Source organism: Siphateles boraxobius, unplaced genomic scaffold (genome assembly GCF_051911475.1).
Source record: "Siphateles boraxobius isolate OS27281-9 unplaced genomic scaffold, OSU_SipBor_1 9, whole genome shotgun sequence".
NCBI lineage: Eukaryota > Metazoa > Chordata > Actinopteri > Cypriniformes > Leuciscidae > Siphateles > Siphateles boraxobius.
Window position 1 is genome coordinate 25576055 of NW_027509219.1, and position 22252 is coordinate 25598306.

General features: G+C 38.1%; 1 protein-coding gene across 1 annotated transcript in view; it reads right to left on the minus strand.

The window, feature by feature from the left end:
- notch2 (notch receptor 2) overlaps positions 1-22252 on the minus strand; it is a 73249-nt gene that overhangs the window by 4005 nt on the left and 46992 nt on the right. The window contains exons 3-28 of the mRNA XM_077224153.1: positions 21775-22040; positions 21184-21525; positions 20025-20147; positions 19527-19760; positions 19250-19405; positions 18892-19077; positions 18674-18787; positions 17408-17521; positions 16935-17168; positions 16423-16533; positions 13567-13759; positions 13170-13315; positions 9558-9671; positions 8442-8561; positions 8131-8283; positions 7665-7893; positions 7373-7574; positions 5356-5509; positions 5063-5247; positions 4333-4465; positions 3990-4232; positions 3765-3877; positions 1771-2276; positions 1091-1441; positions 849-991; positions 543-747 (exon numbers count right to left, since the gene is read on the minus strand). Coding sequence (XP_077080268.1) covers positions 543-747; positions 849-991; positions 1091-1441; positions 1771-2276; positions 3765-3877; positions 3990-4232; positions 4333-4465; positions 5063-5247; positions 5356-5509; positions 7373-7574; positions 7665-7893; positions 8131-8283; positions 8442-8561; positions 9558-9671; positions 13170-13315; positions 13567-13759; positions 16423-16533; positions 16935-17168; positions 17408-17521; positions 18674-18787; positions 18892-19077; positions 19250-19405; positions 19527-19760; positions 20025-20147; positions 21184-21525; positions 21775-22040 — 5070 coding nt within the window. The remainder of the gene's footprint in view (positions 1-542; positions 748-848; positions 992-1090; positions 1442-1770; positions 2277-3764; positions 3878-3989; positions 4233-4332; positions 4466-5062; positions 5248-5355; positions 5510-7372; positions 7575-7664; positions 7894-8130; positions 8284-8441; positions 8562-9557; positions 9672-13169; positions 13316-13566; positions 13760-16422; positions 16534-16934; positions 17169-17407; positions 17522-18673; positions 18788-18891; positions 19078-19249; positions 19406-19526; positions 19761-20024; positions 20148-21183; positions 21526-21774; positions 22041-22252) is intronic.

The window sequence follows — 22252 nt, forward strand, 5'->3', positions numbered from 1 at the left end:
TGCCTTCAAGGCATAATACGCTCATTTTGTTGCATTTGCACTAAAAAACAACCTCACTGCATCCGGAATTCACTATTCCGCACTATATAGTATGTGAAAAACAGTATGCTAACAGAGTAGTAGGCGACAAGTCCCTGGATGACTACTACCGATGTGAGCATTCGATGGACACTTTAGTATCCCATGAGGCCACGGGAGGGAATTTATGAATGAAGGTGAAGCGACGCAACTGTGGTCTCGTGACGGTAGCAACAAGGCGGATGTAGTACATCCGAATTTCATTCATATTATCCATATTCATACTATATAGAATGTACTTTTTTAACAGTCAGGAAGTAAGTTCAAATTCAAATGTAGTACGATTTCGTATGCATCGCCTGTCTAGTAAATGAAATGAAAGAGAAAGATATGAAATTGCAGAACACTGAATAAACACTGACACATCATAAAAAACTTCCAACTTATTATTTAATCCCAAGCATCCCAAGAAGACTTGAAGGCAGCAAATCTGAGATTGTTGTGGATTTCAGGCGCACACTTACTTCATGCCAAAATCATCCTGTCCCACTGGCTCTCTCCGCTTGCTGTCATTCTTTGCTAGAAAGCCATCAGGAAGCCATAACGTCCCATGCTTGCGTTTGCGCTTGGCAGCCAATACACCCAGCAACAAAATCAGCATGATGATAGCTGCAGCCACAGCAACCAGGTACAGAGCAATAGGCATAGAGGTAGGTTCATCTTCATCGCCTGAGGTCGAAGAGGTTGGTAACAAAAATTATAAACAGAGAACAACATAGTGAAAACTACAATTGCATTTTGCTGTAGCCCTGTTTTGTCAGTTCACTTACTGCTCACAGAGTAGACGGGATACGGAAGCTCCGATTTCAGGTACTCGGCCGCTATGAAGGCCGCAGCCTGGTCTGCACTGGAGATGCATTCTTTTGAGTGCTGAGAACACTGTCGATTGTCAATCTCTAGGTGAACCTTTGATCTAAATCATGGAGGCATCCAAAACCATGTTAATTTATAAAAAAATATACAACAACATTAGGGTAAAGACAGTATTTCAATTTTTGGGCGAGGAACATACCCAATAACCTCCTTCTCTAGCTCTCGTTTTCCACGTTGCTTCATAGCGGCGATACCGCTTTGGATTTCACTCTGCTCAGTTCCATAGTATGGGTACACCATAGGTCTTTTATTCTCATCCAGCTTCAGTCGCAGGTTGGTGTGCAGGAGCGTTCCCAAAGAGCGCAAGAAACCCTTAAGGTCACCCATTAGCTCCTCAGGCTGCAACAGCACCACAATCACCAGTGTGCCATCAGCTAGCTTCGGAGGAGTGTCTGTGGCACAGTCCAGACCATCCCAGCCACATGCTTCTGTGTTGCAGCCCTGGTTACAGTGACCATTGGCATAATGATCTGCACAGTATCTGTCGTATCTATAGAGGAATTAGGGTAAATAGAGAGATAGATGGGAGTAAGAAACAATTAAGACTCGATTCATCTTTCATTGCATCACTGTGCAGAGAGTGCAATCAGTAGTACAGTAAATAAATGTCAAATGGCAATGGATCAAACAGTATATAAATAATATACTGTTATATAAAATATATATATGTATTAATCAAAATTGTGATTATGTGTTATCATCATATGTTTAATATTCTGATATATAAAAAATAAAATCTTATTCAAGCATTATCTTAGCAATTTTCCCAAAGAAGAACAGTGATCCTCTGGAGTATGAGATTTACACTAGGACACATACTTGCAAGTGCTTGCCGATGTACGATTCTGGCATTCAAAGCTGTCGAAGAGGCAGCCTGCATTGTTGCACTGTGGGTCACAGCGGCCGTTATGGAATAAGTTCCAGCAGGGCACTGGTGTTAGGCAGTTCTTCCAGGGTTTGTCCCAATGGAGCGTACAGTCGCCTCCATCCCACTCGCACTCTGGGTTCTTACATTGCGGGTCACATACTTTGTCTCCCGCCCTCTGTTCACACTCCAAATAAGGGCAGGAAGGTTCAATCATTTGACAGGTCGGCCCACTAAAGCCAGGTGGACACCGGCAGCTGTTGGGATCATCTGGCACACAGGTGCCACCGTTGTGACACATGCAACGTTTTGTGATGCTCTCACAGTGCGGTCCAGTAAAACCTGTTAGACAGTGGCACTGCGGGCGACCCTTTATCTCCACACACTGTCCGCCATTCTGACAGTGCAAACTGGCACAGGGGAACATCTCATAACTGCCACAGTTGAAGCCGGTGTAACCCTGAAGAGCCACACAGAGGGCATCAGATGTCAAAAATAAACCAAATCATTGCACTACTTTACAACTAAATGACTGGAGGCTAGTAAGACAGCAACAGTGAGTGAAAGGAGAGTAAAAGATCAGTTAAAAGAGAGAATCAGAGTTTCACATCATACCTGATTTATGCAGCCTCAGTCTTTAGTGCAAGCATGAGAGTAAGGAGAGAACAATCAGCCATGAGAAAAGGAAACATTTTCACCCAAAGCAAAGCAGAGTCGAGCAAAGCAAATGCAGCCGTTAAAGGTTGTAAGAGAAATGTCAGAAAGCACAGTAAGAGACACAGTTGTTAAAATACCCTCCTCCACCTCTCAGGGATCAGTTTGTAAAAATTAGATAGAGTTTTTATGTATTTACAGAAGTTAGGGAATGCTTCAGTACAATAGATATTATTGTCTGATATTACAAGTTTTTTAAATGTATACATATTGGCCAATATTGGACATTTAATTGTGCATGCTCATTTTCTCTATTTTTACATTTAGATTGCCTTTACCATCATCCAACTTTACAAGATCACACTTACTTTAAATTAATTTTTAAAAACACTAATAAATTAATAACAATGTTAACTTTTTTTTTTAGCAAATTTCCAACATTTAAAACAATGGTATTAGTATTTTATAATCAGGCATGTGATCAGTCGAAGACAAGATGATATTACTATCATTATTATATTATTTTATTTTACAGAACAAAAGTCAAATTACAATGCTAACATTTATAGTTGCCTTAATTTCTTTGCTTTCAAACATTAAACCATTTAGTACTTAATGCTATGAATTAGCAATTCTATCTTCTGTTGAACACAAAGGAAGATATTTTGAAGAATGTCGGTAACCAAACAGTTGATGGACCCCACTGACTTCCATAGTAGGAAAAAAATACTATTGAAGTCAATGGGATACATCAACTGTTGATTACCAACATACTTCAAAATATCTTCCTTTGTGTTCAGCAGAAGAAAGTAATTTATACAGGTTTAAAACAACTTGAGGGTGAGTAAATTATGACAGAATGTTAATTTTTAAGTGAACTATTCCTTTAAATAAAAAATAAAAAAGTTTTATTGCACATGCACACATATACAGTATCGTTCAAACGTTTAGGGTCAGTAAGATTTCAGTTTTAAATAATCAATATCCCAGATTGCACTGAGATGTAAGTTTTCTATATAAATCACATGGATAGTGTTTAATTGCATTTTATCATATCAATGCTTATTCATTCTCTCTCTCTTTTACGCCATAGCTCTTGTCTAAACAATGGAACGTGTGTAAATGGAATTAACCGCATCTCTTGCCGCTGTCGGCATGGTTTTTCAGGTCAGTTCTGCCAGTTTGATCATATTAAAATATATAGCATAAGAGACAAAAAACATTAAAAACCATTACAGACCTCAAACTTTTGAATGGTAGTGTACATTCATACAAATACTAACACTGCACTTACGGGTTGGCAGGTACAGCTGTATCCATGTACTGAACTCATGTTCATGGCACATCTGCCGTTGTTATGGCATGGCTTGGACTGGCACAGATCCACCATTAACTCACAGCGTTGCCCTATAGGGAGATGGAGAGCACAACAATTTTTACAAATAAGAGATTGTTCATTCGAACCACTTTAAAATAGCAAGAATGAAACATTACATGTATGTCTCTAATGAAACCTCACCAGTATAACCAAGACGACAGCGACACTGATAGTTATTGGTCAGCGGCACACAGTCGATGGTGCCGGATGGGTTGCAAGGTCCAGAACGACACTCATTCACATCTCCCTCACAATGCACTCCAGTGAAACCAGGAGGGCAGGAGCAAGTGTACCGCCCCACATTGTCCACACACTGGCCGCCGTTCTTACAGCGTGAGCCAAACTCTGGGGCGCACTCATCCACGTCCACCTCACACTGCAAACCTGCAAAACAGAGAGGAGGTGGTCAGGGGAAATTTTCATATCAGTGATACATCTATGCACTAAACGTACAGCGTTAGAAATCAGTCTTTTCAGGCTTTACCTTTGGTGCCAGGAGGGCACGCACAGGAGAAGCGGTTGATCAAATCAATACAGGTGCCTCCATTCCGACAGGGATTCGACTGGCACTCGTCAACATCATATTCACAGTTCACACCCTGATAACCTGCTTTGCACTGATGGAGAAAGAGAGGTTTATAAAGTAGAAGTATAGTTTTCTCTATCTATTCTATACTATTTCTATATACACCACCATTTTAATGTTTTTAAAAGAAGTCTCTCATGCTCACCAAAGCTGTATTTATGATCAAAATACAATGTAGAATGTTTCACAATATTACTGTTTTTAATTTAAAGTTATTGTTTTCTATGTGAAGATATTTTAAAATGTTATTTATTCCTATGGTGGTAATGCTGAATTTTCAGCATCATTACTCCAGTTTTCAGTGTCACATGATTCTTCAGAAATGCTTCTAATATACTGATTTGGCACTCAAGAAATATGTCTTATTATCAATATTGAAAAAGTTGTGCGCATAATATTTTTAACTGAACCTTGATTTATTTTTTCAGGATTCTTTGCCGAAAAGAAAGTTATCTGAAATAAAAATCTTTTGTAACATTATAAATGTTTTTCTAATGTCTCTTTTCATAAATTTTACATGTCCTTGCTGAATAAAAGTATTAATTTCTTTCAAAAAACATTTTGTTTACTGGCCGCAAACTTTTGAATAATAGCATATATCAATGTTAGTAAGAGAGATCAGTTGTACCTGGCAGTCATATCCACCCTGGTAGTCCGTACAGGTCCCTCCGTTTCTGCAGGGGCTGGAGAGACATTCATCCACCTCCTCTTCACAGTAACTGCCCATATAACCTCTCTGACAAATACACTGGTGTGTGTTGTCTTTGTCCATACACCTTCCTGCATGTTTACAGACCATGTCCACCGCCACACCTGGAGCAAATCAAAACTTAGATTAAGGATTCAAAATACATATCACAATTACAGTAACAGTGAAATTTGTGAGCTTGACTAACATTAGATTATTGTTTAATGTCTCACCCTTGCTAATGGCAACAGCCTGGCATGACATGTTTGGGATGTCACAATACAGGCCTGTCCAGCCATGCTGACAGCTGCATCTCCAATCCATCTCCTTCTGGATACAGGTACCCCCATTCAGACACTTAATCTGACTGCACACGTTCACCATTGACTGCAGAATGAAACAGACATAGAAATTAATCTGACAACATAATTGTAGAACAATCACTTACTGGCAACCAAATTTCAACACGGCAAAAAATATTTTTTTAATTACATTTGAGTGTCTTTTATGTATTTGCTGAGTTGAAAGATCATTTAAAGGTATTGTAGGTAGAAATCCCCAAAAATACTTTTTTCCAATTTTTTTCAAACTGTCTTTATATATCAATGCATAATTAAAATGTAAGTACTCTGGAAAATAAATTATAAAAATCGAGTGTCTGTAGTTCTCTCAGGACTGTAATAAACACAGCTCATTATTCCATTCGGGACGAAAGAAATGATTGGCTGGTGCGACTGTCACTCTCCCTCGCTACCATGGATACCACCTCTGCTGATACAGGAGGAGCCCAAATGTGCGCACCCGTTTGAAAAGGAACGGAAGCTAGTAATAACAAACAATTATGGCAGAGAAAGAACAGTCACAATTCTCAGTAACGTTACCTGCATATAGAGGCAGCGAAGTCAAACGAGTTAAAAAAAGGAAGACAGTATTTGAAAAGGCTATGAACAAAAAGTCTTTGGATAAATAAAGAAATCATAAGAGAGTCGGCGTGGCTTTCCAGCGTCGGCTACTACTGAGTGATCTCAAGGGGCTGAAAAGTGACTCCATGATGGCTTTATTTCTGCTGGACAGGTAATCTTGCTGTTTTCATTTTGATGGCATTTATTTTTTCATGAAGCATGTATCACTAGCACACCTAACTACCTAATATTAGCTACCTAACGTTACGTAGCATAACTAACGGTACTGGCTTAGCTATGACAGTGTAACTTTGGTGTCGACTAGTATAACGTTACTGTTAGTGAGCCAGGGTTGAGACGATAAATATGCAATAGGCCTATCTGCAGTCGAAAGCTGTTTTATTTAATTTCGCCGAATCTAACTTTAGGTTAAAAAGTTTAGGGGATCTATTTTTATACCTAGCTTTACCCTCTGCCTAAACTGTGTTCCTATTTTCACCGTGAACTCTACCTACTCCGTTTTTTCACGTTTGGTTTGTTGTTATATGCTCTACATATGTTTACATATGTCTTTATGTTGTATCTGTATGTGCTATACAATATATGTTGTGTGTGTGTGTGTTATATTATCTTGGGTCTGCAATGCAGTTGTGAGAAGGTGTTTGAGTGTATGTAATTCAGTTTATCTGTAAACAATCTTATGTTATGAATCTTACAAATTCACCTTCATCACAGTGTAACTGATAGTAACGTGTATCAATGAAGCTATTTATAGCTTTGCCTTATATTGAGTTTGATTCCGTTAAGAGCTAGTCAAATATTTTAAACTTTACAAGTATCGTTATGCGAGCTGGATAGTGAGTACTAACAGCCATGTTAATTGTTTATATTCATACTGATAAAGTTAGTTATTTTATTACTTGTGATTCTGACATGATGTCACTACATCTGGTAAAGCTGGTAAACACGTCCGACTCTTCCAGCTGAGCGAATGGCCGGGATCGCGCGTTCATTTGTTTTGGGGGCGTGGCTTTGGAAGGAGCCGAGTAGGGAGGGAGTGGGAGTTAATGGAATAATGAGCTGTGTTTATTGTAGTCCTAAGAGGACTACAGACACTCGATTTTTATAATTTCTTTTCCAGAGTACTTACATTTTAATTATGCATTGATATATAAAGACAGTTTAAACAAATTTTGACAAAAAGTATTTTTGTGGATTTCTACCTACAATACCTTTAATGGCAATTAAATAGCAGATTTTCCAGATTGTAGGCTTAAATCAACATATAGTCATTGTGCAACATCAAACGTGTGTGTTTACAATCTAAGACTGAATTGAAAGTTTGTACCTCACAGGTTTTTCCTTTGTACATCAGTGGGCAGGTGCAGTGGAAGGTCCCCAGGCCATCTATGCAGGTGCCGCCATTTTTACATGGATGAGAATCACACTCGTTCAGTTCGAACTGGCAGAACTGACCCGAAAAACCATGCCGACAGCGGCAAGAGAAGCGGTTAATTCCATCCACACACGTTCCATTGTTTAGACAAGAGCTATGGCGTAAAAGAGAGAGAGAATGAATAAGCATTGATATGGTAAAATGCAATAAAACACTATACATATAATTTATATAGAAGACTTACGTCTCAGTGCAATCTGGGATATCACGTTCACAGTTGATGCCGTCATATCCAGGTAGGCATTGGCATGTGTAGCTGTTCACATAGTCGCTGCAGTGGCCTCCATTCCAGCAGGGACTGCTGGCGCACTCGTCCACCTCCTCCTCACAGCGCTCGCCATAGAAACCAGCTCTGCACTCGCACAAGAACCGCCCTACTTTATCAACACACGTACCACCGTTACGGCATGGATCTGGAGAGGAGAGTGAAAATCAAAGAGATTAAATTAGTTTGGTGTTTTCAAATTGGTGTCCAACAGAAAATATGAAAAAGATTTTAGAAGATTTCTTTTTTATTAAATTAAGATACTATTCGTATTTATTGAATCTGACATTATCTCTGATTTAGTCTGCTAGAAACTGGCCATTAGATGAATCACAATTCATTTATTTAATTGACAGCCATCAATCTGTTTGGGAATGACACATACTGGAGCTGCAGTCATCGATGTTGGTCTGGCAAGTCTGTCCACTGTATCCAGGCTGACACTCACAACGGTAGCTGCCAACTGTGTTTACACAGTGAGCTCCATTCTGACATGGACTCTTCTTGCACTCATCTACATCCTCTGTGCACTGGGCTCCTACACACATATACCAGACAGACACTCAGACATTTTGCATAGATTTTCATCTACTAATGGGTATGTCATTTGATCATGGAAAAGGTGTTACACGTGGTTGTCACAACATCAAAGATACTCTTGAGGAATAAAAGCACACACAGACTTAAGGCACTTACCTTCCCAGCCGCTGTGGCAAATGCAGGTGTAGCTGGTGTAATCCTGGGATGGCTGACACACCCCTCGTCTCTGACAGGGCTGAGATGCACAGGGGACCAACTTCTCCATACAGTGTCTCCCTGAGAATCGAGCAGTACAGTCAGTTGTGAATAGAGAATAGAGTGGTTCTCAAAACAGTACCAAAATGTTTATTGTACAAAAGTAATCAAAAATGTCTTTGGAATCAAACATTTATATAATATAATTAGGGCTGTCAAAATTAACATGTTAACACATACAATTAATTTTTTCAGTTTAACACGTTCAAAATATTTAACGCAATTAACCAAGCATTCGTTTTTTCCCTTCATCCTTTAGCAAGCGTTACATTATAGGATCACGCTATCATTCATTCAAGTGCTTTTAAACCATTCAGGCCTGATAAGATGCAAAAATAGAACTTAAATCTGTACTGGTGCGGCTGCATTGAGTTCTCTTTCATGCTTGAAACAGACAAAAAACAGAAAAGTATGCCAAAATGCCCACTTTGTCGAGTATCCTCCTAAGCACAGTCTTAAATGAGTTAAATAAAGTCTTAAATGACCGTAAAGAGTTATGAGGATATCGGATGTGTGTCAGATATCCGCATCATGTGCATCATTAATTAATAATCATTAATTAATGATTAATTAAGTTTAGGGTCCAATTCTCACTATTAACTAGCTTTTAACTATGAGTTTTGCCTCAAACTCCTAATTACTGCTTATTAATAGTGAGTAAGGTAGTCTAGTTTAGGTAGTGGGTATGATTAAGGGATGTAGAATGTGGTCATGCAGAATAAGGCATTAAAATATGCTTTACAAGTACTAATAAACAGCCAATACCCTAGTAATATTCATGCTTATAAGCAACTAGTTAATAGTGAGAATTGTATCCTAAACTAAAGTGTTACCAATCTTACCGACCACAAGCCATTGAAAGATAGTGTAAAAAAAAATACAGTATATAATATTAAATATAGTTTGGGCGTAAATCTTTTTATCAAGCTTATATAATCAGACAACAAAGTGTCATAAATGTTGCTTCTATAATTTAAATCATGTACAAAAAAAACTGTAACTGTAAATGTGTGTCACCTGTGTAAGGCAGAGAGCAGTAACAAATGTAGCTGTTGACTCCATCCACACAAGTTCCCTGATTCATACAGGGGTTTGACTCACACTCATTAATGTTTACTTCGCAGTTAAAACCTGAAAGAGACAGGGCAAACCAGGGAGTTGGAGACAGAAATAAACGTCATTGTTACTCTGTTTAGAAAGGTAATGGACCAGGGTGGGAATTATACCGCGGCCACGGCCGCCGTTGCCCTACACTTTGGCCTTCATGCCCCGTGAAAAAAAAATCATCGTACGGCCACAGTGGCCTGTGTGCCCTGGCCCTGTCCAAGTTCCATGTTTAAAGACGCCAGTGTGGCATAGTGGGCCACCCAAGTAGTCTCTGAACTTCAATTAGTTCGTGGATTCGCGCAGGTGCAGTGTCATAACCAGTGCGTCGGCGCACTGAAGCGTTTTTTTCCCCCATCGCGTTCCCATTCATAAAAAACTCATGTGCTGTCGTCATGACAGCGATTCACAAAACAACGTCACTCACGGCTTTTAGCTCAGAAGTGTACAGATTTTACATCAGATTTCTATTAACAGGAATAATATATTATTGAATTGAATAGAATGCTATATGAAGCCATACTTTACGGTGGCCCAGTAGTGCACAACACAACGACATTTAAAAAGCAAACATGAGTTCACAACACAACGGAATTAAGCCACAACACAACGAAATGAATCCATAACACAACGAAATGAATCCACAACACAACGGAAAATCCACAACACAACGGAAATGAGCCACAACACAACGGAAAATCCACAACACAACGGAAAATCCACAACACAACGGAAAATCTACAACACAACGGAAAATCTACAACACAACGAAATAAAGCCGCGACACAACGGAAATGCTCCCGACCACTAGTGGTCTCTCGGAGCGTTGTAAAGTTAGTTTTCCTAGCCATTGTTCAGTAGAGTCAGTCAGCAGTCTAATATATCAATACCACAATTAGTTTTAAGTGTAACCATTGTATATCGATATAAAATATTACTTCAAAATAACCTAGCAGCTACATGAATTATATCTGCGTATTTATACACGAGAATGCTTGGACGCGCTACCACAGCGCATGATCCCTAAGGGAACGTCTGCCAATTCCACCAAGTGGTTACACGTATAATTTATTATAATATAATTTGATAAATAAAAATAAAAACCATTTGGCGAATTGCAGAATTACAGGAAAGTAATGGCACAATTCTACCTGTAATAAGTCAGTCTGGTCACTATAGGAACCACACGCTTTGTGACATTTAATTTTTTTATTTTTTATTTACAGTAGCCATAATGTTTTTATATATATTTAAAAAAAATATTGTACTGTGCATTCAGGGAGCTATTTCCACAATTTCACCTGTTGTAAGTCAGTCTGGTTAATAGGAACTACAACCGTTGAAACATGATAAAAGAAAAAAAAACTTTTACAGAAATCTCCTAAAAAATAATTGTTTACTGTAAATACATGAAGGGTATTGGAAAAAAGCCACCTGTATTAAGTCAGTCTATCAAATACAATCAAGCTTTGGATTTTGAATAAATCCAAATGATATGTTTTAACAACTTGGAGGAATTGACAGACATTCCCTTAGGGATCATGCGCTGTGGTAGCGCGTCAAAGCGTTCTATAAATATAAAAAATATAAATATGCAGCTATAATGCACGTAGGTGATTTTGAATGAATAAATGTCGATATGCAATGGTTAGCTATACATACTGTTAAAACTAATCGTGGTGTTGATATATTTTTATAGACTGCTGACTCTATTGAACAATGGCAAGGAAAACTAAATTTACAGCGCTCCGAGAGCCCTCTAGTGGTCGGGAGCATTTCCGTTGTGTTGCGGCTTTATTTCGTTGTGTTGTAGATTTTCCGTTGTGTTGTGGCTCATTTCCGTTGTGTTGTGGATTTTACGTTGTATTGTGCATTCATTTCGTTGTGTTGTGGATTCATGTCGTTGTGTTGTGGGTTAATTCCGTTGTGTTGTGAACTTATGTTTGCTTTTTAAATGTCGTTGTGTTGTGCACTACTGGGCCACCGTACCATACTATATATCCTATGATGTGGGATAGAAATTTAATTCATTAAATTCAAGTTCACGAAAACTTTTCCCTCCGCTGCGACTGTCAGTCATTCTCCATTCAGCATTCAAACAGCGCGTCGCGTTCGGTTACAGATGAAACCCTCTCCAAGATGATTCAATGTTAATATTATTATACTTGATCTGTAGATAAAGCTCTATGGTTTCGCATAAAATGACTATCTTGCTGGACTGTATTGCTGTACCTTAATCATGTTACTTTCTATCGTGTGTCTGTTAGATCACAACACTGGAGCACTATAATTGTTCTTCACGCGCACAGTAACTGAAATTTAAAACTGTTAAAAGAAAAGGCTCAATAAACTATTGCATAGATAGATACTGTATAATACACTACGCATCGATATGTCTTTCCTTTGTGCTTTGAAATTTTCAATGCGGACTCGACGCACTGCGCGCTGTGACTCTGTGTTGCTTCAAGCGCATCATTCTGCGCTCGGGATGCGCATAAGCGCTTTGAGCCGCACTGTGTTGAATCCATTCATAATCATATAATACTTTTGCGCAATGAAAGATTCTTAATAGCCTTTTTTGTTCTGTCCTATCTATCATATGTTGCTGCCTCATTAAACAGCTGTGATATACATTTAAAAAAATGTCTTAATTTTATAGTAGCCTAGACTATATATAAAATAATTGATCTTTCTGATTTTTATCTTGTTTTTCATTCATGTATTTTACAACAATACAAAGAGCAATGTGTAACGTTTTACCAGATTTAGTGCTACACTTATTGTCTCTTATTTGTTCCCCAGTAAATTATGTTTTTTTCACTAAAATGTTCAGATTTGATAAAATTATTGTACATTTGTGATTTTTCTAGACTAAATTTTACCGCTGAGTTATCCACTAATCTAGTTTATAATAGAATTTTTGTCATGATTGGTTATGATCATATTTTTTTTTATTTGTTGTTTTTCTTTATAATGAAGTTGTCTGTATTAAGTAGATTGTGTTTAACACACAAAAGAGTGATTATCAGTTCAACACAGTTATAGAAATTCTATTTGATTTTTTTTAACTGCGCTGGTATGCAAAAAAATGCATCTAAAAATGCATCAGATTGATGCTTTAAAATATGGTATATATAAAATTTTCTTACGTGGAAGCATTCCCCCCTGGACCCCCCTAGAGGGGTAATATCCTTCTCACCTTTTTCACCCCTGAACCGTTTTCATGCCTGATTATACATAAAATATTATATTTTCTGTCTGATTTTTTTTATATCTGAAGCCAAATCAGATCACAGAAGGTAAAACAATTATTTTTTATTAAAAAAAGTCATAATCCATGTCTTATTCCAAATTAGGATGTTATGGTATCAATCTGAATGGGAAAACCATCGAATTGTACTCAATGGCCTTTGTGCCCTGTCATATGGCCTTGGTGCCCCTAAAAAAAAAGAAAAGGTGGAGGCCAAATGGCCTTGCCCCTAAAATTAAATAATTCCCACCCTGTAATGGACCACACGCCTTTACCTGTAAATCCACGGGAACAAACGCAGGTGTAGCCATTGAGGTGGTCATTACATGTTCCACCATTCTGGCACGGGTTGGACTGACACTCGTTCTTCTCTCGCTCACAATTCTTACCCTCCCAACCACGCTTACATGTACAAAGGTACCTACAAATAGATAAGTTAGAGATGAAAAAGACAACTGGCCATAGCATGTAGTTTATCCTAATGCACATTATAGTGCCTCTTACAGTAGTGTTAAGAAAGCAGTGTGTATTTGTCATGAATTTAGTGCTTAGAGTTCAAAAAAGCGCATCTCTGTACAGAATATAATAGGAAATGTATTAAGTAGGTTGTGTTACAAACAATCATTGTCAGACACATTGACAAAATGATTTGTAAGTTAAGGCTGTTCTTACCCGTCCTGCTGCTCAATACAGTCTCCGTGCAGGCAGGGCATGGGGCTGCAGTGGTCTGCACCTGAGTGACACAGAGGACCATGAGTCCCAAGCGGACAGAAACACTGAAACCCGTTCACCTTATCCACACACGTCCCTCCACTCAGACACGGGCTCGAACTGCACTCGTTGATCTCCTCAGTGCATCGTTCTCCTAAGCCAGAGAGGAGAAATAGTCATTAATGAATAATTACTGTTCGAATACATTCATTCAAAAAAAATCTAATCTTTCTTTGAAGTAAAACAATTATAAATGGAGGTAAAATCTCATTATGAAATAAAATATTTTCTTCAATACACATTGACCAAAATTAATGGCACCCTTTTATTCAATACTTTTATGCAACCTCATTTTGCCAAGAGAACAGCTTTGAGTATTCTCCTATAATGCCTGATAAGGTTGAAGAACAACTGACAAGAGATCAGACACCATTCCTCTATACAGACCCTTTAAATTCCCATGTTGATACACTCTCCTCTTCAGTTATCTATAGGATTCAGATCAGGGGACAGCAATGGCCATGGCAGAACCTTAATTTTGTGCTCATTGGCCCATTTTTGTGTTGATTTTGATGTTTGTTTTAGATTATAGTCCTGATGGAAGATCCAACCACGACCCATTATAAGATTTCTAGCAGAGGCTGTCAAGATTAGATTTTTTTTCGGTTGATACTTGATAGAATCCATTATGTCATTTATTTAAACAAGATGTTCAAGATGTCCAGCAGAAAAATAGGCCCAGTGTTTCCCCTAGAAATTTTTCCAGCAGCGGTGCTGTTACGTGCCCGAGGTTGTTACCAAGCCGCGCGTGGTGGGGTTCCGGGGGCATGCACCCTGGAAGATTTTTTTTTTTTAAAAACCCTTAAACCATGACTTCTGGCAAGTTTTGTGGATAGAAATGGACATTTTAAGAAAAACAAATATGACATACCATCAACTGATTCAAGGCATGATTATTGCAGCACGTACCTTGAACTGCAGTCACAAACAGAAACCTTAATTTTATAATTTTAGACAGGATTATTCATGTTTTTCTTTTGTGTTCATTTTCAGCTTGGTAGAAATTGTTTAGGGGAAAAATGAAACAGCACAACCCAGAAAAAGATTATTTACAATTTATTGAAAATTTTATGTTAATGGGAAAGGCCACACCCAATCTGTGAGCACTTAATTTTTCTGGCCTTTACATAGAAGATCTCTAAGGCTCTTTGGTAATTGAATGATTGTGGGGGTATTTTTTGTTTTTGCAAGAAGTCTTATGCTCATCTAGCCTGCATTTATTTAATTAAAAAAAAACAGTAGCCTAATATTGTGAAATATTATTACATGATGTTCTTTTTAACTTTTTATTAATCAAAGAATCTTTGAAAAAAAAGAAAAAGAGCATCACATATCATATTAGAATGATTTCTGAAGGACACCAACAAGTTTAGTAGACTCATCTGAAAAATTAAATATGATTTAACGTTAACTATCAGGACTATGAGCAGTAGGTGATACTTCCTCGTCCTCATGGAGAGCGCAGTTCGTACCGCTTTCTCCTTTCCACTAGCGCTTGCTCTCCCTTGGCGTCTGTCGTTGCTATGCAACCATGAACAGAGGCGCGCTTGGGAAAAAGAGCGCGCCGGCCGCATTTGAAATAATGAATTTGCACGCGCAAAAAACGCGCTATGTGAACGGCCCCTTATGGCAACGTGACATTAGCCTAATCGAAAATATTTCCATATGTGGCTCTTTCCTCCTTGTTTACAAGTGGATTCAGAGCCACCGCATGCAGCGCCGCCGGTCGCCATGTCTCAGTTTTTTTAGGTGTGTACGTGAATGAAGAGAATGTCGTGATATTACTGATCATGGAAAGATTTTACAGCGGCGCTGAAAATCCAGCGGCGGCGCTGCGCCGCTGCTGAATACATTGTAGGGGAAACACTGAGGCCCACAACATTAAAGATCCAGCAGTATATTTAATCGTACACATTGAAAAACTGAATATGCTGGAGTTTGTTTTTGAATTAGTAGTGGATTTTCTTTTAACTTAGATTTTTTTTATGGGGAATTTCTAACCCCAAGACTCAACTACTTTCTGAAATTCTCAAGCTGGGATCCTTGGAGAGTCTTTGGCTACTTGAACTATCCTCCTCGCTGTGCGTTAAGACAACATTGACACGCGACCTCTTTCTTGCAGATTAGTAGTATTTCCTGTTAATTTCTTAATTATATCTGATTATTTCTAAATTTCTTAATTATTGCTCTGATGGTGGAAATGGGAATTTTCAATGCTTTAGCTATTTTCTTACATCCACTTTCTATTTTGTGAAGCTCAACAATCTTTTGCTGCACATCAGAACTATATTTTTTGGTTTTACTTGTTGTGATGAATGATTAAGGGAATTTGGCCTTTGTGTTTATACTCCTGTGAAACATGAAGTCATGGCTGGATAATTTCATGTTCCTAGTCACCCTGGTGTGCTAATAATTGTAAATATGAAAGGGAATATACTTAACTTACAAGAATTACAAGGGCTACCAATAATTGTGGCCAATGTGTATTAGAGAAAAACATTTATTTCATAATATGACCCATGGCCCAGAATGTGAACAAAGTGAAGCTAGCAAACAAAATCTCCCAGAATTGGCCATATTGGGCCTCATTCTGAATTTGTGTAAATCCATTTTTGCGTAAACTGTTGTGTTAAAGGTAAAGCAATGATTTATATAATTTATATGATGTACATGTTCTATTTACACAGAATTTTCTGTTCATGATTAATAAATTAAATCAATTTGCATGTGTGTATTTATGTATGTGCGTGAACAAACCTGTGTATCCAGGTTCGCACACACATTTGTATTCGTTGATTCCATCCTCACAAGTCCCGTGCTGGCAGGGATTACTGGCACAGTCATCTTGGTTAATCTCACAGTTCACGCCTATGACAAATGATAAAATAATCAAAGGAAATGTACTAGGCAGGTAAATAAAACGGAACCAGTTTATACAGCAGCCTTTGAAAAGTTTTAAAGGCTGCTGTATGTAATGATGGGTTTTTTTTAGAGTGTGTTCGTTTTTGTATGTATGGTTTATAAGGGAAACAAATGTGTACAATGATATGGGTTTTATAAAGTAAACATGGTTTACAAGGACACTTCCTGTAAATAGAGGAATGGGGTAGAATATACAGTTTGTACAGTATAAAAAACTACCTATGAAGAGTCCCCGTAAACAACATATACAGGTATGAGTGTGTGTGTGTGTGTGAGGCGAGAGAGAAAGTGTCTGTCAGACAGTGTTAATGCGGAAAACAGGATTTTTCTTGATGTGCGAGACCCACCTGATGTGCCCGGCTGGCAGTTGCATTGATACATGTTGACCAGGTCAACACAGCGTCCTCTGTTTTGGCAGGGGTCACTCTGGCACTCGCGTATCTGCTCACTGCAGATGGGGCCCATGTAACCTGGCTGGCACTTGCAGGTGAAGGTAGCAATTCCGTCTTCGCAATCGCCATGGTGACAGGGTTTAGGTTCACAGTCATTAATGTTTTCCATACACAATGGCCCTGTGAAACCTAAAGAGAACAGCATACAAGACAAGGAATTAGTATAATTAGCTCAGATCTGTGAGAACTTAGAACATTTACTAATAACTTAAAATGAATAACACTAATATATTTTAACTATGCAGTTTAATTATTAATTTATATATATAAATAACGTTGGAAAATTGTGCTGTTAATGTTTTTGTCTATCCTTCCCCTTTTTGGAAATGTGTAGGATGGAGTTTTTTCAAAAGAGTTTATATCATTACCTTCCGCACATTCACACTCATAGCCGTTAGGACGGTCGAGACACTTGGCCCCATTATGGCACGGCGTGCTGGCACACTCATCAATGTCAACTTGACACATTTCCCCAGTGAAACCTGTGGTCAAATTCAAATTCTCACATTCAATATCATGTTAAAGAACAGTACCCCAGCATATATTAAGGGGTTTCCACACATACAACTCATACATAACTTTTACTGAGATTTGGTGATATTAAACGACATTAGCGACTGTTGGCCATGCAACATATCTGAGTTGCAACAAAGTTTATGCAAATGATAATACCATACTATCAGAAGTTCATGTTATTGTGACTGACTTTACTTATTGCAGAATTCAGTTGTTAATTTTGTTCATGGTATAAATAATTTTGCACTGCTGCCATTTATAAGCAAACATTTCCCCTCTAGAATGCAAAAAAAAAACTTGTCAAAATTAGTTTTTTATACTAGTAAGAAGAACCACTAGAGGGCCTCAGTAAACTTTCAAGAGGGTCACAGGATGATCTAAAATGATTCACAATTAAATAATATTGTTAATATAATATAAATAATATTATTAACATATTAAAATAATATTTTTTTAGTTTAGGCAGTGGGTAGGATTAAGGGATGTAGAATGTGGTCATGCATAATAAGGTATTAATATGTGCTTTATAAGTGCTTTTATACTGATAAACAGCCAATATCCTAGTAATATGCATGCCAATAAGCAACTAGGTAATAGTGAGAATTGGACTAAACTAAACTAAATTGTTACCGTTCATTTCTATGTTAATTTGATCCAAAATTCAGTAAAACAGTAATATTGTGATATTACAATTTAAATTTGTGACATATTACAATGTAAAATAACTGTTTTCTATTTTAATCTATGTTTTAGCATTTAATTTAATCCTGTGATGGCAAAGTTTATTTTTTAACAGCCAAAAAGTTGTGCTGCTTAATATTTAGCAGTGTAAATATTATTATTATTAATATTGTTGATAAATTATCTAACTGATTTAAAATGCCAAAACAAATATGCAATCATGATGTAAACTGAAACTTCTTTAATCACAAAATGAATCATGGTTAATTTATTTAACTATATCAACACTCCTAGTTTCTGTTAAGAGTTAAAAGTTGGCAGCTTTGTCATAATTACAGCAGAAAAAACTCATAAATCTTGTATATGGTGGCCTTCAAATATTGTGGTTAACAACGTGGGCTATTCGAGTCAAAAGGTTCAATGCATATTGTACTCACCTTGAGGACACTCGCAGACGAAACGGTTGACCTGGTCTAGACATCTACCGTTATTGAGACAAGGCGAGCTGGCACACTCATTAATGTCAATCTCACAGTGCAATCCATCAAAGCCTATGGGAGGAAACACACAGTCACCAGATGAATATGAGGACATGGAGCCAAAACAGTGTCAACATGCACCTGATTACAGTGTGTGTGAGTTTGTGCGCAAGTACCTGGCATACAGATGCAGGTGTAAACTCCTATCTGGTCCAAGCAGGTGGCATCATTCTGGCAGGGGTTGGAGCCACATTCGTTGATGTCCTGCTCACAGCGTGGGCCGTTGTAACCCGGAGCGCAATTACAGGAGAACGAGCCTTCTGTGTTCTTACATGAGCCTCCATGCTCACATGGGTTTGGCCCTGATGGATCAAAAAATAAAGTCAGAGAGAGAAAGTTTAAGCAAGATATAAAAATGGCTAAAACACTGTGATGTGTGTATGAAGGGAAAATTATGAGAAATAAAGACATACAAAGCAACACAGACAGACAGAGAAAAGGAAAGTTGTTAGAACTTCCTGAAGACTGTCTCACCGATGAAACACTCGTCGATATCCTCTGCACACGTGCTGCCCTTGTACCCTGAGGGGCAGTTACAATTGAACTTGCCATTGACGGGGTTTGTGTCGCATTGAGCTCCCATCTTACATGGGTTACTGGTGCAGGCATCATCAATGTGACAAAGCAAACCTTGAGTATGGAAATAATCGCTTTGGTTACTACAACTGATTTGAGATGTTTTTAGTGTCCACTATTTTACATTACATTACATCACAGGTCATTTTTAGGATGTGTGGTTGTTTTTACTGACCAGTCTTGCCAGGAGGGCAGCTGCAAACGAATGAAGCCACGCGGTCAATGCAAGTAGAGCCGGTGGTGCAGGGCTCAGCTGCACAGTCATCAATGTTTTCGGAGCAGTCAGGGCCGCTCCAGCCATTCACACATACACAGTTGTAGCCGTTGTGTGTGTTACTGCATGTGCCTCCGTTCTGACATGTGTTGGGCTGCAGTCTGCATTCATCCACGTCATTGGTGCAAAACTGACCTGGAAACAAAAGAATCACAATTTTAATAGGACATTTTAAAGGAGGTTTGAGCAAAGACTCTGGTATCAGATTTGTATTAATGTTTCCTTAAAATGATTCAAATAAACAATTCACCATGTTCAGATTGTCAATTTTTGCAATGAATCAGTGAATAAACATGAATCAGATTGACTGAATCATTAAAAAAGTTTAGTGGAAAAGTGAACTAGAGGGAACAAACATGCATAAAAACACACAAACAGAATATAAAGCTATTTCTATACCAGTCCATTCAGGTGGGCACTGGCAGTTGTAGGTGTTCACTCCATCCATGCATGTAGCTCCATTCTGACAACGGTGACTTGGACAATCATCAATGTTCACCTCACAGTTTGTTCCATTAAAACCTGAACAGGAAAATCAGAGAGAAAATTTCCTCAACAACTCACTCTCAATCCCAGGTATCGGTAACACAAAGGTGCTCTGTCTCACTTTGGCATTATTAAACGTAATTACTCAACTTTAAAGCACAAACAGACATTTCTCACGGCTCTTGTTCTCTGCCTGAGGTGAGAGAAGAGTTTTGGCCTGTTGATTTGTTTTGCCAGCATGGCTCTCTTTAAATACTAAAGTGATAAACTATAATTTAAAGTATTTCTGTGTGTTGTAGTCCCAAACAAATACAGAAGCAACCAGCATCTGATTCAATAAAGAAACATGGCAGTTTGTTTTGACTGAGATAAAATTAAACATTTGGTGTCAGTGATATAAGCTAACATTTATATCATTATATTTATTTGATCAAAACAATAAAAACAGCAATACTGTAAACATATTTTTACAATTTAAAATAACCGTGTTATATTTGAAAATATCTTAAAATATAATTTATTCATGTGATAACAATGGTGAATTTTCAGAATCATAACTCCAGTCTTCAGTGTCACATGATCCTTTATAAATCATTCTAATATGCTGATTTGGTGCTCAAGAAACATTTCTTATTATTATCAATGTTGAAACCTTTGTGCTACTTAAATTTTTGTGGAAACCGTGTTTGCTTTTGTGAGGACTCTTTGATGAATCGAAAGTTTAAAAAAAGGCATTTATTTGTAATAAAAAAAATTCACTTCTGATAAATTGTATGCATCCTTTTTGACTTTTGAATGGTAGTGTACATCACACATATTTACATATACATTTTTTGTTGATATGTACACTACAATTAAGCAATTTGTTACGAATAAAAAATTACTTGAATAAATAATAATTTAAAAAATAATTCAGATCAGTAAGTTTTTTTATCCAAGCAAAATAAAGTATAGTATAGTATAGTATAGTATATTTCTATATTATTTAATAATTCCTGAAGTAATTTAATCCAGCTGATTGTAATTGTTTTGCTATTATCAAAATAGCTATTTCCTCTTCGAGAGAACAAACCTGGCAGACAGTGGCATACATAAGTCGTGTCCGTCATCGGTCGACAGGTTCCACCATTGAGGCAGGGGGATGGAGAGCAAGGCACGTAATCGGTCTCGCAGTGGGGGCCGGTAAAGCGGGGTTGGCAGTTACATCGATATGAGCCTGGGGTGTTCAGACACATGCCTTCGTTCTTGCACAGAGATGGGGAGATGGCACACTCATCTGTGTCATTGAGACAACGGGCGCCATGGTAACCAGGAGGACAGGTACAAGAGAATTCGCGGTTGGGCAGAGCATGGCAGGTACCACCGTTGGCACATGGGCTGGACAGACATGTGTCCTCTTGCTCACAATGCTGACCTAAGGAGATAATGTCACCGTAGAACAAAAACAACAACAAAATCGTCAATATGTGAGGGTGTGTTCATCCTGTACTTAAAATATATTTTTTTTAAGAAAAGAAAAGATCTAGTGAGCTGCCATTTTTGTGAATAGACATGTTTGAATGTTCAAATCCTACAATGCCTAAAATGCTGTCTAGATACACAACCAGGGTCTCAGAGAGATAAAGAGAGAGAAACAGAGATTGGAAGCAAGAGAGGATCGGACCTGTCCATCCGCGGGCACACACGCATTGGTACTGGTCGTTAGGGAGAAGGGAGCACTTGCCCCCATTGGTGCAAGGGTTGTTAGGGTAGCAGGTGGAGTTTTTCTGGATCTCGCAGCGCTGGCCTGCAAAGCCCAGAGGACAATCACAGCTTGGGCTCCCGGGTACGCCGGCCACGCTCACAGTGCACCCTCCTCCATTCAGACAATACCCCACAAAACAAGGGTCCTTGTGCTGACAGTACTCGCCTAAAAAACCAGGAGCACACCTGAAACACACACAGAAACAGGGCACAAATATTATTCAGGGTCTGTAAGAGAATAATTAATGGTCTAATTCCAACGTTTTGAGATGAGTCATGCAACATAATAGGAAACACAGTATTGTATACTGTTGTCTGCATGGTGTAAAAATCTAGCTCAAGAATCATGCCTTATCAAGACGGCATCAATTGCAACTTTTAAAAAAAATTTAAAATAA